Source organism: Triturus cristatus, chromosome 4_2 (genome assembly GCF_964204655.1).
Source record: "Triturus cristatus chromosome 4_2, aTriCri1.1, whole genome shotgun sequence".
In the NCBI taxonomy this organism is placed as follows: domain Eukaryota; kingdom Metazoa; phylum Chordata; class Amphibia; order Caudata; family Salamandridae; genus Triturus; species Triturus cristatus.
The window spans coordinates 776,059,827-776,077,313 of record NC_140586.1 but is presented as its reverse complement, the minus strand read 5'-3'; the positions used below and the strand labels follow the sequence as shown (position 1 = coordinate 776,077,313).

The 17,487-nt window shown below is 45.7% G+C and overlaps 1 protein-coding gene across 1 annotated transcript in view; it reads right to left on the bottom strand.

Moving 5' to 3' along the window:
* STIL (STIL centriolar assembly protein) overlaps positions 1-17,487 on the bottom strand; it is a 310,496-nt gene that overhangs the window by 160,760 nt on the left and 132,249 nt on the right. Inside the window, exons 9-10 of the mRNA XM_085602678.1 lie at positions 13,245-13,392; positions 9,741-9,850 (exon numbers count right to left, since the gene is read on the bottom strand). Of these exons, the coding sequence (XP_085458804.1) occupies positions 9,741-9,850; positions 13,245-13,392 (258 nt within the window). The remainder of the gene's footprint in view (positions 1-9,740; positions 9,851-13,244; positions 13,393-17,487) is intronic.

The following is a 17,487-nucleotide window of genomic DNA, read 5'->3' as shown; positions in this document are numbered from 1 at the left end:
TGGGAAAACAAAGACCGACGGAAATATTTTGATGTCGGGTCCACCAAGACACGGCCTGGAGCATACCTGGCGTGACTAATGACATCCTCGAACGAACCTACTACTTGACGCCATTGCTGATCCAGCTCCTCCTGTAAAGAACGCATCCTTAACCGGCAGAAGGGGATGAGAGGTATGCATGATGACATTGTCCCCAGGAGTGACTTGTAACGGCGTACTGAAAGGGATATTCATTTTGCGAATGCTTGGGACAGTGAAATTAGTTTTTTTTTGTTTTTTGAGAAGGAAATGCCTTGTTTCTTGTGGTGTCCAGAATTGCCCCCCCAATAGGAAATGTTCTTGGAGGGGTGCAGAGATTACTTTTCCTCGCTCAGAATCAGGCCTAACTCTGCTAACAGTCTTGTACATGCACCGTGGACGACTCAACAGCTGTGTGTGAAGGTGCTTTGATTAACTAATCATCCAGGTACGGAAATACCTGATGCGTTTGCTTCCTCAGAAAAGCTGCTACTGTAGCCAGACATTTGGTGAAAATTCTTTAGCCGAGTTGAGGCCAAATGGTAGTTCCTTTAACTGGTGATGGCTTCCGGCTACAACAAATCGAAGGTACTGCCTTTGGGAGGGATGGATGGAGATGTGAATATGCATCTTGTAAATCTAAGGTGGTCATATGATCCCCTGGGTTTAGGAGCAACAGAATGTCCTGAAGGGAGACCATGCGGAAGGACTGCTTTTTGAGATTAGTGTTTAGAGGTCTCAAATCCAGGATCGGACGCAAGTTCTTGCGAACCAGAAAGAAATGGGAATAAAATCCCTTTCCTCTCTGGGAGTTTGGCACCGGTTCTATTGCTCCTTTTCGGAGAATTGTAAGAATCTCCAAATGCATGAGATGTAGGTATTTCACCTCTTGCCGTCCTGGTGGAGTACAAGGATGGATATGAAGAAACTCCAATGTATGGCCAAATTGTATTAGATGGAGGACCCATCGGTCAGTGGTTATTTTTTGACACTGGTGAAGGTGAAAGGAATTTGGCCCCCCTAGTGGAACTTCTGGAAAGGTGGGAATAAAAATAGCCGGAGCCTGAAGCTAGTCATTGACATCGTGAGGTGTGCTTTCCCTGACGTCCTGCTCTTCCTCTGAGGGCAGATTTAGAATACACCTCTGACTGTTTGTCAATGAACGTACTGATGATGGTACCGCTGGTAAGATGTAGCGTACGGGGGGGATCTATACTGTTGAAATCCTCCCCTGTAGGATGGAATTGGCACTCTCCGCTTCCGGAAGCTGCTGAAATCCTACTTATTTCCTCTGTGATGCGTTTGATTAGGTCTGGCAAGGGTGGGTCTGATGAAGCGCTGGGATGCCCGAGGGTAACTACGCGCTATATAAGACTGATTACAATTACAATGCCCCTTCCTCTATCCCCTCTGAAGGGCACTTTCCGATACTGGAGCGTCCCTAGAGCCTTCGCTGTGTCAGTATCTTTCTTGATAGCATGTAGCGCATCGTCGATGTGCTTCCAAATAAAGCCTCTCCATCGAATGGAAGGTCTAGGATCTTATTTTGAACCTCCGGTCTAAATTTAGTAGCTCGGAGCCATCCTTGACGGAGTAAAACTGCTGCACCCCCCAGCAATCTGAAAGCTGTAGTTGCGATATCCATGGCACAATCTATCACTTCTGCAGAAGCTCTCTCTCCCTCTTGCAGAATTTTCTTCACTTCTGGTTTGCTCTCTTACGAAAACTGATCCATATATGGAGCCAAGTAGCACCACATCTGTCTGTCATATCTGCCCAATATGGCAAGGGCATTAGCTGCTCTGACCAACTGAGAGGACATTGACGAAAAACGCTTACCGGAGTTATCTAGGTGCCTGCCTTCTCTATCAGGAGGTGTGGTAATGGGTGCCGATGGGTTTTTGGATTTTCGCTGAGCTGCCTGGGAAATAAGTGAATCCGGTTTGGGATGGCCCAACAAACAGGCTGGAACCTCCTTTGGGTCCTTGTATTTCTTCTCCAACCTGAATAGTACTGGTGTCACTGTCGCTAGTGTTTTCATGACCTTCAGTCCTTCCTCCCATACATGACCTTTAATCGGAATAGCCCTCACTGATTTCCTAAAGGGCTCTTTAAAATCATATAAGAAACAGTCCGTTTGGGTAGCCGGCATAGGCAGATCAAATCTTTCTGCAGCTCTCTAGCAAGTTATGAAAACCACCAATATCCTCTGGTGGGGAGTAAAGAGGCACCAGAAAAGGAGCGGGCGGCGTGGGAAAGATAGTCGTTCTATTCTCTATTTGGATCTCTAAGCTCTCCTTCCTCCTGATCATCATCCGTGGTACCTGGATCTTGAGGGATTGATGGAGGTGATCTCTGTAAGGGTTCCACCAGCACAGCATGAACCCTCTTTGGAGTAGACATGATAAAGCGTGGACAAGGAACTACGGATGGTATTTCTTGATGTACAGGAGTTGGTGGAAATCTTTTCCTGTAGTCAGACAACATGAACTGTAAGTCTGTAAATAAAGACAGCATGAAAACTACCTCCTTCTGATAATCCGGATGGTGGTGCTCTTGTGGAGTATAACCTTGATATTCACTTTATTCTTCCTCAAAGTTATCCTCCTGACACTTAACGTGCAATATGGCCCATCATCTTCCTTCAGGTGAAATGGCAACAGAGGTGTAACCTTGCTAGGGTATATAATTCTCCTTGTTCTCGTATTCTCTGTTCTGTCCAGTGTTTTTTCCTCGTCGACGACACACTCGTCAAAGCTGCAGTGGTCGGCGGCGATTTGGAAACCATCGGCGAGGGTCTAACTGCCATTGAAGTCATTACCGTCGTCGATACCATAGTCGACGGTAACAAAACGTTTATCGATGGAGTCCCTAACTCTGCCGCTTTCTTTTGCAACAGGCAAACTTAATCTTAGTCGACGGTGCCGTCGACTGTAGTTTGTCGACATCTACTTCAGAAGGCACTGAAGAGGGCTTTTTGAAGGAGTGCCTGACCTGAGGGGGGAGTGTCTTAGGCGGCTCAGAACTCGCCTTTCCTACTTGTTCATCCCTCGAAGCATGTCCCTTCCTCTACTTTTCATATTTTTGAGGAGATTTTGAGGGACTGCGCCAATGAGACCCATGAGAGGTTTTTAAAGGGCTTTTTCTGGACGACCCCCAGATGAATGGACGCGAGGTTATCTTCTCCTCTTAAGTGACCTCCTAGATGAGGAAGAGGATGCCTCAACACTGTCCTCACTAGAAATCACTTATTTTCTGGCTTTGAGTTTCTGAAGCCAGATCAGAAGACGTCCCTCATGATCCCATAAGGTTTTATTGAAAAGGTACGACATACCTTGCAATCCTTTGCCTGATGGTCTGGATTTAGGCAATAAATACAATCCTCACAAGGGTCATCAGTATAAAGCCTTTTCTTCGAGCAGGTAGCACAGGCTCTAAACAGACCCTTTTCTGACATAATTGTGCCTGAGTGATGACAAACCAGCGCTGAAGATGGATCCTGTAGATGTAAATGTTGAAATGAAGCCAAGAATACTGTATAAATTCACTAATAAGAGAAAACTGATCAGAGCTCAGAGGAGACTCCCTAGCACAACATGCGGTAGAAAATCTGAATGTCTAAGGTTCTCTCAGGGGTGTTCTAGAGGGTGAAGGTTCCCGATTGTTTCAAGAATTATTTTTGGTCTCTTTTACAAAACAAGAGTTATGGGTTACAAAACTGAAATGGGCCTAGGCCTACTTTCTGCTTTGTATTGATTTAGCATTACTTTTTTGATATATCGGGGACTCCCATCTCAATGACGGGGAATGATTCAAGCATGTGAATCTATGAAAGTTCCAATACTGGAGTAATAGGATGTTCAGGAACCCACTAAACAGGACAAGGAAGAGGGATGGCAGTGAAGAATCTGCGATTAGATGGAACATCCAACAGAACGAGCTTTATTCAAAGAAAGAAACTTATGGATACTCCTAACAGAGATTCCCCAGATATTAGAATAGATGTCATAGGTCTTTCAAGAATGGTGAACTGGTCTATCCAGGGGATGCCCCACTGATCAAAGATGCTCTCTGCCACATAGGGATGGAGATGCCACTCATGGTCTAACAGCCTTCTGAGCTCATATGCTCTGACCTCGGAGATCCTGCCACTTGGCAGATGTGAGAAAGTGCCATCTTTCTTGCATGGTAAGCCCCCACTTTTTGCTGAATTGCTGAATGTACTTTGACTGAGTGTGCCCTGGACTCCTGCCAATCAGGTGCCCAGGGCCTATGTTCCTTCCCTAAAACAAAACAAACCCAAATTGGCAAACCCTGGCCACATGTCAGCCCCTGGTAAATGGTACCCTAGGTACCCAGGGCCTTGTGACCAGTGAAGGCCTCTAAGGGCTGCAGCACTCCTTGTGCCACCCTTAGAGGCCCTGTACCCTTACACACACACTGCCTTTGCAGGCTGAGTGTTTGGGTGCAAGACAAAAACAAAGTCGACATGGCACACATTCCTGTGTGCCATGCCCATCACCTACACTGCCATGCCCATCACCTACACTGCCATGGCATACATCAGTCACCCCTCTAGCTGGGTGCCTTATGCCAATGGTGTGGGCACAGGAGCAGGAGCCCTGTGCCCCTACTGTGGAGAAGTGTGGCTCAATGATTAGAGCGGCAGACCTTGATGCAGAGGTCTAGCCCGGGACCAGGGTTCAATTCCCCGCCTCGGTGGGTCTTGGGCTCAAAAATTCCACGGACCTGATAATTCTTGCCTCGGTGCCATTCTAATCATGGAGTCCCACTCTGCAACTCTGGGCAATAGCTTGCTTAATCTCCACAACGGCCCCCACAACGCTAAGGATGCCTGGCCTTCACCTTGGGGGTGCCCAGGAGTGGACGCCTCACAGGGAAAAGCCAGGATGGGTTCCACAGCGGTATTCGTACAAGCGCCGAGAGACCTCCGGGTAGTCGTGCGCTATACAAGTATCAATACATTTACATTTACATTTACTGTGTCCAGGTCCATTCCTGAGCACTGTAAGTGCAGTGCTGCCATTTAAGAGTACATGGTGCTGAGAGCTCGTCAAACACGAGCTTCACAGCACCATAATGGCAACACTAAAGACTGAGAAGTTTGGTATCAAACTTCTCAGCACATTAAACCCACACTGATGCCAGTGTGGGATTTAATGTACCCAGCACCCCAGAGGGCATCTTAGAGGTGCAGCCTTAAACCTAACCTACAATCCACGTCTGCTCTGAGGCTGCCTAGGCTGCCACCCAGCAGACATGTTGCTGGACCCCTGGGTAGGAGATCCCCTGCTCTCCTGGTCCTGCAACAATGCACATCCTGGGCGAGGTGCTAAATCTCCTCCCCCAGGATGGGCAGGGGGAAGCTTCAAAGGCCTGCCGCCTCTGTGAGCTTCCCCAGGCCCCTGCAACCCCCCACTCCGGCGGGAAGCTTTGGCCAGAAACCCCAAATAAGGACAGGGGATGTGCCAGCCTGCCAACCCCACCCCTCAGGTGGGGGAGGTGAGGTGAAGCACATCTCTGGGCTCTCGCCATCTTGAAGATGGTGAGCCCTCCCCTATCAGGACTAGGCTACTGCCCCCCTCCCACAGTAGAGAGGCAGGATAGGGGGTGATCCCACCCCGGGACAGGGACCCATGGGTCCCTGCCCTTCACCTACCTGTAACACCCCTACATCTAGTATTTAGGGGCACCCTGAACCTTCCTTCCCCAGATTCAAAACTACAAAGAGCAAGAAGAAAGAAGACCTGCCCTGCAGCTGCTGAAAAGAGGAAGACACCATCTGCTTTGGCCCAAGCCCTACCGGCCTGTCGACCCTCGAACCTGCTCCTGCTCCAACCCGGCATCTCTTGTGGCCAGCAACCCCGGAGGACCTGGCTACCTTTTGGCTCTAAGCCCCTGGGACTCCCATGAGTAGAGGCTCTACTCAAAACCTATCTCTAATCCCTGGCAGCAGCCCGGAACCACGAACCCAGCACACTCTGCACCAGCCAAGCCTGGCCAGTGCCGGAGTGAACAAAGACCCTGAGGACGACCCCACGGCGACCGTGACCCCCGAGTCTGGCACCCAAGGACCTCCCTCGACACTCCTGAAGAAGCCTGCAGCCCGACACCAAAAGGCACCCCTGCACGCGGCGCCCCACGGCCCCCTGTGCCCAATCCCGGGGTACCTACTATCCTCCAACTACCCAACTTACCTCTCGAAGTGGTGGTGGCACCTGAAGAGTCCTCGTCAACGAGCTTGCAGTCTTTTTCTAAACCGGAGATTTCCCATTGAAATCAATTGAGCGCCCGAAGGCTCAAAAGCACTCTGCACCCAGCCGCCCGAGTGACCCTGGCAGTGAAAACTCTACACCTACCTACTTCCCCACTTGCCCTGAGTAAGTGACCAGGAGCCCAGCTCCCACAGCCGCGTGACTTGCCAGTCAGCAGCCACCAACCAAGGCCCCCCCTATCCCTCATAGGATAACATTGGGCCTAACTCTCTCTGCACCCGGCCGCCCTAGAGCCGCAGAGGGTGAACCAACTGTACCTACCGGACCCTGGGGGACCCCTGAGTCTATGCCCAGAACCTCAACTCTGCCAGTCGAGTACTTACCCTTAAACCGCAAACTCTATTTTCCTCATAGGGTAACATTGACTTGCTTTTTCCTGAAATTTCTTCTAAGTGTGGACTTTTCAAATCTTAAAATATTCACCAAAAATCAGCCGAGTAACGAAAACGAAATTACTCACCTGCTCTTAGGTGAGCTCCCAGTGCTGGATCTTGGTGCCCAGCACGGACACTGACAAAAATACTTACAACTGTACTTACCCTTAACTCAATTTTCTTCCGTAGGAATCCATTGACTGTTTTTCTGTGAAATTTCTTCTAAGTGTCGATTTCTGGAATCTTTAAATATGCTTCAAAAATCGTATAATATCTGAAAACGTAATTACTTACCTGTTTTGGATAAAGGTCCCAGTACTGAGTCTAGGCAGCCAGTACTTGATTACAAAAGTAACGAGAACATACTGTACCTGTAACCTGAATTTTCTTCCATAGTGAATCATTGACTGTTTTTTTAAAATATTTTCTAAGTGTCAACTTTTAAAATAGCTAAATATTGTTTAAAAATCATTACAGTAATTAAGTCGACTTTCATCACTTGATTCACAGTACTGATCCTGGACTAAATCTAGGATCCAGTCCTGGAATTCCATAAGCAATCTAAAAAGTAATATGTTGCAAATAACTTGAATTTACCATTGAGCACAATGCATTGTTGTGTTTAAAAATAGAGTTGCCTACTGCAACCACTTGTAACTGTTTACAAAAGTCTATTGCATATTGCAAAAGTATTTATATGAAACATCTCATGCTGAGAAAGTAAATTTTAAATCCAAGTGTTGGTTCTAAAATAAAACAAGCATATATTTTTTATATATAAACCATTGGCCTAGAGTTCAGTTATTGAGTGTGTGAGACCATTTGCTGACTGAGTGTGTACAACAAATGCTTTACACTGTCCTCTGATACTGCATTACTGCTCGACCAAGCTACCACTTTAGAGAGTAAGGTTATATCTAACTTTAACCTCTGTCAAACCCTGGGGGACTGTGGACTCTGTACACCCTGTACCTATTAAGGAACAGTATATACAGAGCCACTTTCTCACAGCAGACTACCAGAAAAATGTGCTGCTGGTCCAGCCACCCCCAGAAAAGTAGGGATTCTCTGTACTGGATACGGGACCACACTTCTTCCTACTTGCTGTAGTACCACATGGACGTTGTGTTGTCCGTGAAGACATACACCAACCTCCCATTGATCAATGTAGGGAAGACTTTCTGGGCCAAATGGGTAATTTGAAGCTCCAAAAGGTTTGCTGCGGAGTCGGTTTTTTACTAGAGATGACAGGCCTCTGATCCCACCTCTCCTAGGTGACGCTCCCTCCCCCTTCAGACCCCAACCCAGTAGTAATCCATTTATTCCAACAGTGAAGCCTAGGTGGGAGGAGGGAGGTAGAGTGGCCTGCCGCAAGCCAGTTTGGCACTTGTCTTCAACCACAGAAGATTTGGAGTGATCTCCTCTGAGATCTGGATAGAGAGGCAAATCTGATACAGGGCCCACTGAAATCCGAGGTCCCACTGTAGGGCCAGCAACCCCATCTGGCATTTGGGTTGATGATGACGCATGAGGTTAGAATCAAGAAGCCACAGAGCCGTCCTCACCGCAAACTAGGATTGATCCTGAAATATAGGGATCATATTCTGAAAGTCCCGGACTAGCTGGGTAGGTGGAAAGGTAATGAATGTAACAGTGCCTATGGCAGCCCTAATGAAGGAAATACTCTGTGTGGGTATCAGGTGGGACCTTGGTTAATGGATTGAAAACCCCAATGAGGTCAGGAGTTGGCTTGGCTTGTGGTAGAAGTAACAAGTACCTGGAAAGCTGTCTTCATGCTAAGAATTTGAAGTCTGAAGAAATCACAAGAACCATGACTCGCGTCAATTAATACCCTACATCAGAGCCAGCAGATTCATTTTTTGGTCTGGCCCCTTATAGAAGTTCTTGAGGAGTGGTTGGTTAAACTGAATAACTTGGCTCATCTTTTCTTAGAACGAGACACAACTGTTTAAAAACACTCCAGTAAGCATGTAGTAGGCCCAACTTTGCAAGTTTGAGGTAGGGAAATAGTGGGTATAAATACGCATAACATGCCATATCACCCCGTAACTCACCACTTTCCCTTTGTTTATTGCACGCTTCAGCTAGTGGTACTGGAGTAACGTGCAAGAAGTACACAAGGGGCTGAAGGATTAAAAATTCAAACTGTTTATTTTTTCTCTTGCCAATTAAATGAAGGCATTTAGGAGACCTGACCTCAGGCTTTATCTGCAGAACACACTAGGCTATCCAGTGCAATGGAAACTTAAAATCATACAAAACGGAATATGATAAAATGAAAAACTCAAACAAGCACTGACAAAGTCAACCGGTTTGGCCTTAACAAGATGGTGGTATGATTAGGTTCTTTTATTGCAAGCATATGCCACAAAAAACAGAAAATGTCTCACCTCCTAATTGTGGTGGCTATATGCTTGTAATAAAATTTCAAATGTATTAAAACTGAATGCAATTACTTTTTAAAAATATTTTTAAAATAGTACAGGTGCTTTAAGCAGGCAAGTACACTTCGGACAGGTACAGAAAAACATTTTTAGTTTTAATGATCACATGCAAATATGATTATTGGTGAAGAGAAAAGGTATTATGGCTTTGAATTACTGAAACCAGAAGACATGCTTTAAACAGACTAGTATGTACTTAAAAACAATACTAATTAAATAAAAAGGGGATTAAGATAGAATTGAAGAAAACAAAAATAACCCACAAAAAACTAGGTTGCTTCTGTTTAGGACGTATACATGTCATCAGGGAAAATGCTATCACGAATGGTGCAAAATAACCAATGGGTGAAATTGGGGAGACCTTGTGCCTCATGCTGTATGCTATAGTGGGAGGAAGTAAAATGCAAATCCCACTTGGACAAGCAGATTAAGGAAGAGGGCTGAACCAAAGCCCCCTCTATATGTACACTTCATTTAGGTATTAATTTGATGAGGCTATCTAAAAAAAAAGTGAAGCTATTTCTAGGCCGTTTCTGAAAAGGTTGGAGAGCATATGCATGTAATCTGCAAAAACATGGTACACTTACGTTAACAGTGAAACATCCTTGGAAATCCCATTAAAAAAGTCGATCTCTGCACTCTGTGTTGCTGCGCTCAGCTCACATTGGATTGGCGATTTATGGGAAACATCAGCATTCTGAAAAAAAGAAACCGGGAATAAACATTGAAAACTATTTATAATAAGAAGATGTTGAATCATTTTTGAATTTTCTTTTGAAAAGAACACTCTAAATTTCTCGCTTCAGACTATTTTCCAATTATACTGGTGCAAAAAAATGTGTAAAAAAAATAATTCTGAGCCTGACAATCTAAAAGGTTAGTCCTAAAACCTGTAGGTTACACGGACAGCACATTTAACGAATATTGGCTTTTTGAACTCACTGGAATATAGCAGGATTGGTGGGTTACATGGGTTCTTTAAATGATCCCTTTCAAATAACTGGATAGAAAAGCCACCCAGGTGGTCTAAACAGAAAATCTAAAAATCAGATAAAAAGTAATACTTTCATCTTCTTTGGAAGAACGGTGAATGCTTTTTGGTTTCGCACCATGGGAACTAAATTGTAGATTTTTTCCCCAAATATTCTTCCTTCACATGGGTGCCATGACAACCGTCTTCACCTTTCCATCGCTGGCCTCCACTTGCCGCTATAGAGGCACCATACACAGATTATAAGACAGCAGAAAAAAATGTCCCTCCTAAAATCTTTCAATGGCCTATGGCACTGAAGCACAGGTTTCCCACCAGTTGGGTTAATAGGCTGCTGAGAATATGACTGCTATTACAAAAATGGGGTTACCCAATCATGGTCATGGACCTGGGTTCAATATGATACAAATACAATGGTCCCAGACCAGTTCTGATATATATCAATTTCACAGTCACGAGTGCAAACACAATTTTTAGGAGCCTCAATGCGTAGGCCCGCAGTAATCAATACTGTACACAATTTAGTTTTGAGAGAGAAGAAAAGTGCAACAACCACAATGCTTATGTCTCACACCTGATATTTATATATATATATATATATATATATATATATATATATATATATATATATATATATATATCACAGGGTGTACAGTTAAATATTCATTGTATTTTGTTTTTTGCAATTTTTTTGAAAGGATAGGTTGCTCCAAAAGGAACGTGCAAAAAAGAGAGGGGAGGTAAGTGGAGGGTGCTTAAGAAGTGAATTGGAATCACAGAAGGGTGAAGAAAAAGGAACTTAAAAACATTTGCTGTTGAACTGGTCATACGTCCCAGTCTACTGAAACCTGGTCACATCAAAATAATCAACGTTTTTGCAATGCAGTTTTTAGACACAAAGATGTATAGTCGAGTGGCACGTTCTTGAAGTAGAATAAGTGATCCAGGCCACTTGGTACGGGCGTCGACGTTTCGACCTGACTTGGGGCTAAAGGGGGCGGGGAGGTGAGGGGGAGGTTTTGTGGCCTCAGCCTTGCGGGTCTTCTTCAGGACTAGATGGGCAACCTAGAATGGTGTGAGGGATAAGTCCTACACCTGTGGGTTGAAGGAATCGAAATTAGGAAGTTGCACTGATGAGCATAATTAAAATGTAGTGATCGCAAGGTTCGCTTACCAACAGTGTAATAGCGAGACGCGTTTCCATCATATGGAACAATTCACAATGGGAAGGCCGCGCTGTGCTGTAAAGGAGAGCAAGGTAATGATGGGGTCCTTCTAGTTGTGTAACCTAAGTGAATTAGGGTGTAGGGTCATGTATGACTGAGTAAAAATTACCTTTGGAAGTATACCAGTATCCAAACTTAGTCGTGGATCGTATTCATTGGGTGACTCCTTCCTTGAGTCCCAGTATTTCAAATGCCAAGGCAAGGCGGGGTGAAGATGCCAGACCAGAATGAAGGGTCATGCCGGAATAGGGCATTTGGCAAGCCGTTGGCCCTTGCGCTCCCGCAGATCTTAAGTTTTCTTCTCGCCACGTCAGGCCACACGTTGCACCGCCTTTCACGTTTTTCTTTTGTAATATTTCACGGGACAGTTTGTGGGGTCCTCCACAGAGAATGGTGCAGCACGGCGGGCCCCGCCACTCCGGCTCTGGATTCTGGAGAGCAGCTCCGCACTTGCACCCGGCTCCTCGCTGTTCTCGCTGGATCAGTCAGTCTCCGTGCAGGGTGGAGTCTAGGGGTGGGCGGAATTTGCGTAATCGCGTTACGCAAATCTCCTCGAAACGGTAAAAAATCTCCGCGAACACGCAGAAATTCCACGAAAACGCGGAATTGCTTGTTCGCGATGCTTTTTTCCTGTTCACAATCGCCGTTTGCGTGCTCGGGGAGAAATATCTCGCGAACACGCATTTTGAGAACGCGAACAAGCAAAAATTTCGCGAAGTCGCGGAAAGCGGAATTTGACAATTTTGCGTTCTCCGCATAACGCGAAATTGCCCAAATTCCACGAACGGAACTTGCCGCCCAGGCCTAGTGGAGTGTCAAAAACCAGCGAAGTTCAGCAGAAGCTGCGGGGGCCGCAGGCAGCAACTCGGCGTCCCGGTGGTGCACAGAGGCACAAATGTACAAAGATTGGCAAGATCAGCGGCGCAGCTACTCTGCGTCCTCCTCCTCGCAAACTCGCCCGGCGGTCAATGCAAATCTCTGGCTGGATTCTCTAGACCAGTTGTCAGAAAAGAACATTTCTAATATAGTCCTGAATCTCTGATGGCACTAGATTTCATAAAACACTTGAACCGCAGCTATAAAGGCCATGGAGAGGGATTTGGACTGCTGCAGTCAATTATGAGAATAAGCCATCCCTTTCTCTGAAGGTCTACAGTCCTGACAAATACTATTTGGCTAACAGCTATTGACAAAGGAAGTCTGACATCTCTCGTAACATTCAACTTGCGGTCATACGTTCAGGGAACACCTGTGATGTATTCAATTTTTAATAATGTGGCATATTAGTCAATGCAATACATGCAGAGAAAATTCTTAAAATTCAAATTTAAAGGAGAATAAACTTGCAAACCTTGCATTGTTTTGGGGCTCCAGAAAAATCTGACCACATTGAAGATGAAAAATGAAATTATTTCCTACTACGTCAGAAACCTGCTAAATATGGGGGGAAACATTACAGAACACACAAATAGCTCACAGTACGCCACAATGTCTCGTAGTTGACTAATACGGTATATTTCGTCATCTTGAACTTTGTAGAGTGAAGTGTCTCCGCTACCAGTATTAAGAGAAAGAGGATATTAAAACTCGGCACACAGTACCTTCACAGTCCCGCGGCCCACACTAATCATGCGCTTCTATAAGCTCAATGGCCTAGAAAACCACAGTTCACAAAACATTTTGCTGAGAATCATTACAAGTAACCTGGTCTGGAAAACAGGGACTAAGATCACACAGCCAGCTTTGTGTGCGTTTCATAACTACTAAACAAACACCTGATTCCGAAGGACTAAATCTGCGTCGGGAACTCAAAATAAAAATAAAATAATCAAAAAAACACAGCATCATGCAGCTACAATTAAACATAGACTTACCTTGTACAGATGCAATGACTCACTGCAGTTCAAAAGCTGGAAACTTAACTCTTTATTTCCACTACAAGGAAGGCATTCATAAAATTCGGGTTCTTTGTGCGTTTGCGAGTAGAGCACAATAAGGAAACTTCCAGTCTCAGAAAGTACCCTAAACCAAAAACAAAAAGATAAAAAAATAGGAAAGCTATAAATTTCCAGTTATGGAACTAATGTGGGGGACATGTCACACATTAACACCCTTTGCCACGCACACAATGGCTAATACGCAGGCAACTCTGTGCATACCAGAGGTTTTAGTCCGAGTTAGGCGCCCAACCGGACTCTTGTCCTGGGGGTACTTTTAAAGCACAGCTCGCGTTTAGCGCCATAATTGGTTTGGGCGTCAAGTGGACAAATTAAGGGAAATATTTAAATGATGTAGATGATTTAGGCGCCAACATTTTTCAAATGGACCGATGTCCTCAGCTCATCCTTTATCACTAACCTGCTAAAACAGATTGACAGGGGATTTGATTGTGCTCTTTGCCAAAACGTGAAAATATCATAAGTCGGCCTTTTCTTTTAGACTAAGTACAGTGTGGAATTAGTTTTTCAAAATAAAATAAAATGCATGTGTACTAGAAAAAGTTGTATTTCGTGCACAAACACAGAAAGAATATGACATTCCCAGGACCACAGTTTAGTATGGGATACCCAAAGCGATTATCGGCATTCCCAGAGGTCCCAACAAAGGAATGAATTCTTATTGGCTGAAATGGTGGTCAAACTGATTTGATGATGCAGAATATTTTACCAATTCATTTTACCCAATAACAATAGGGCACCGAGTTAGGGCCAATCTCAATGACTGCTGGCAAGCAATCAGAATATGCACATCACAGACTACCTATAACTCAAATGTAGGCCTTCAATCTCAAGCAGTCAGCGGCTCACTAAGGTATATCACCCACTGTTCGTGCTTTTTATTCTAGTGCCTAGTAAGACTTCTCCCTAAAAAAGCAGGCTGACTATTGGATTTTTTTTTTTAAAAAAAGAATTTGAGCCAGGGGTCAGAAAAAACTCCACCAGCTTCAGTGTGTTGGTGAGCAAAGCAAGGTGGTCACACACTTTGGGAATTACCTACTCTCCCACACAACAAACATCTTCCCCCTCGTGAACAGGTACCACCTGCCATTACATCACCAACTCGCCACACCTAGGTCCTATATGTTTTTTTCCAATATTCTACACTGAAGCAAGGAATGGTTTTGGATTGGGGAGGATGGAGATGGGTGGTAAAAGATGCAAGCATGAACTAAGAGCCAAGTTCAGGCTCAAACCACAGAGGTAGCTTGCTCTTGATTCATTCTCTATACAATACTAAACTGCAAATCAGATTTCAAATCCGAAATAATGAAGGAGGCGGGAGAGGCACAATATGCTTAGCAATTTGCCCAGAGCATTATTGGATTGAATATCTTCCAAGGACACCCTCGGACCGCAGCATGTCCATCAGAGCTTTCAACCTAGATAATGGTTACTTGCAGAACTTGCAGAGCACATAAAATTGACGTTTTATAGTTTGAGATTAGCTTTCAAGATGTAAAAGCAAATAAATGTGATACTCCTATAAGTCAAATATTCAGTTTTACAGTAGGTTTCAATAGTAAGTAACACAACTTTCAAGGTGCAGCAGTTGGCAGGTTAATTAAAAAGCAAATGGGCCACAGACCTATCAGATGGCAGAGATGGAAAGGACATCCCTGAACCAGGAAATGGGCCAAGTTAAGCAGAAGGTAATAAAGCTAGTAAAATTGAGGGAGGGTGGGGGGGGGGGGGGGGGGGGGGGGGGGGAACAGGTTTAGTATTACGATTTTAATTGAATAACCAGGCTGCAAAATGGTTATCATAAAAAGTGCCAAACAGTTAAGAGTGGCTTCAAGACAGAAAAGCTACAAAAAGTTTGGCAGATTGTATCAAGTGATCTACACATCAAAAACCCAAGACAACCCAGATCTCTCGATTTCATTTTTTGCATGGTGCAGCCCGAGGAATCTTTTAACATGAAGTAAATTAGGTTCCCCTTGGTCAAAGGAACTGTTAGAAAACCCCGGGCAACCGGGTTAGCAGTCACCCGGTTTTTCCCAACACAAGGGGTAGCTTGGCTCGAGCGGTCGGGGGTCAGGCACCGTGTTAAGCGTACGTCACACCCTCACAATAACCATGCGTTCATCCGTTCCAAAAACGACTCTACACCATAAAAATTTATGAAAGAATCTTTGTGTTTATCTTAATTTTTCACTTAGTTGCAGGGTTATGACACAAATACAATACAAAAGGATTTTCTTCAGAAATAGCAGGTCAATTAAATAATAACACTTTGCAGGTGCAATAAATAGGATTAGGTCATAAATACACAAGGAATAAATAGAGGTGCGATAAATACATAGGGCAAATAAATACTGTCAGACAATAAATACAAGGCAGGAATAAATACGGTCAGACAATAAATAAAACACCTTCAATACATAATATAGCCATCAAACAATTGCAAATCAGATCACAGTTATGAGGTAGATTGATTTTACCATGCCCAAGTACAGCTTATGGTCACTGGGGTGGCCTGGGGATGTCCCACCTAGAGTGGTCAAGGCTGGGGCCTAAGCTGAGGTAGAATGAGGGAAACCTAAGGTTCTGATTCTTCCAACTACACAGTCCCTCACACAGGTCCCTGCACCAGTCTCAGTTCACCCCCTAGCACTCTCAGGTTGGTCCCAACACCCCTCTAGCCCCAAGACTGGTCTTTTAGGGCTCCACAGGGCCTCAGATGTCCTTTCTACCACTTACTGCCCTTTTCACGAAGATCGGCTCCGCTCGGCACCGAGTCGACGCCGCTGGGCGGCTCCGGTTCGATGTCGCGTTGATCTGTTCCACTTGACGCCGTGTCGATGCCGTCGGGCGGTTTCGATTCGATGTCGCTGGCCGGCCTCGGTTCGATGTTGCGTCGATCTGCTTTACCTGACGCCGGGTCGATGCCGTGAGGCGGCTCCGGATTGATGTCGCTGGGCGGCCTCGGCTCGATGTCGTGTTCCGGCGTCACAGGGTCACGGTTCCCCCGCTTCCGGGCGACTCCGGAGTGCGACCTCCACTCCCGACCTCCGTCGGCTCCACTTCAGCTTCCGGCGACTCCGGAGGGCGGACCTCACTCCCCCGTCGACGCCTCACCTCGACCTCAGGTGACTTCTACTCGACCTCCGGTGTCTCTCCACGACCTCCGTCGGCGCCCTCACTCAACCTCTAGCGGCTCCGGGTACGACGTCTGCCTTCTGTCAGCGCCGCTTCTCCACCTCGGGCTCCAGGTCTCCAGGCTTCTCGACGTCGGGTCTCCAGGAGGATTCCACCAAACAGGTCAGGAACTTGCTGTTCTTCTCCTTTAAGGCCTGTTCCGGCTGTTCAGGTCCTTAAGATGATTTTCTGGTCTTTATCCCACACAGGGCTTTAGGCTGGGCTTGGTCAGTAGGGACTAGTATCAAGGGTGGGTTTCTGGACCCCACTCCAGGCACAAGTTTCCAGCCCTGCTGCCTTACTCCTTCTGTTTCTCTGTCCTCTCTCCTCTCCAGTCAGGTGCCAACTGCCTACTCCAACTGCCAAATCTGAGCTGGCTTCCCAACATTCTAAACCTGCCTCACACTGTCACAGGGTTCTAGAATGTTCTGGAAGGTACTAGTAGGTTCCAGCTATGTCTCAGGTGACAATGGGTGGCCACCATTTTGTGTTTCAGGCCCTCAGACAGAAGTTCCAGGGGTAGGGAAAATGGCTCCCTGACCCTGCATCAACACTAAAAAGTCTGGTGGTTCCCAAAAAGGAAAAATACTAACAGGGTTTGAGGCAAAAGTGGGACAAAATAAATAATGATGAGGAGGGACCACCCAAAGGGCTGACAGGTCTAACACGAACCATAGGCAGGAGACGTTCCTCACGGGGGACAACCCTACTGGGGTCACGCGCTATTGGTTGTAATTGACCTCCAGGTGCATAGACGAGGGGGACTTGGGGGAGTAACTTGCCAGTGTGCCCTTGGGTATTTTATTACGACCCACTGCAGGAAACGTTCCTCACGGGGGACAAACCTACTGGGGTCACGTGCTATTGGTTGTAATTGACCTCCAGGTACATAGACATTGGGGACTTGGGTGAGTAACTTGCCAGTGTGCCCTTGGGTATTTTATTATGACCCACTCATTACTATACATAAGCACAGGGT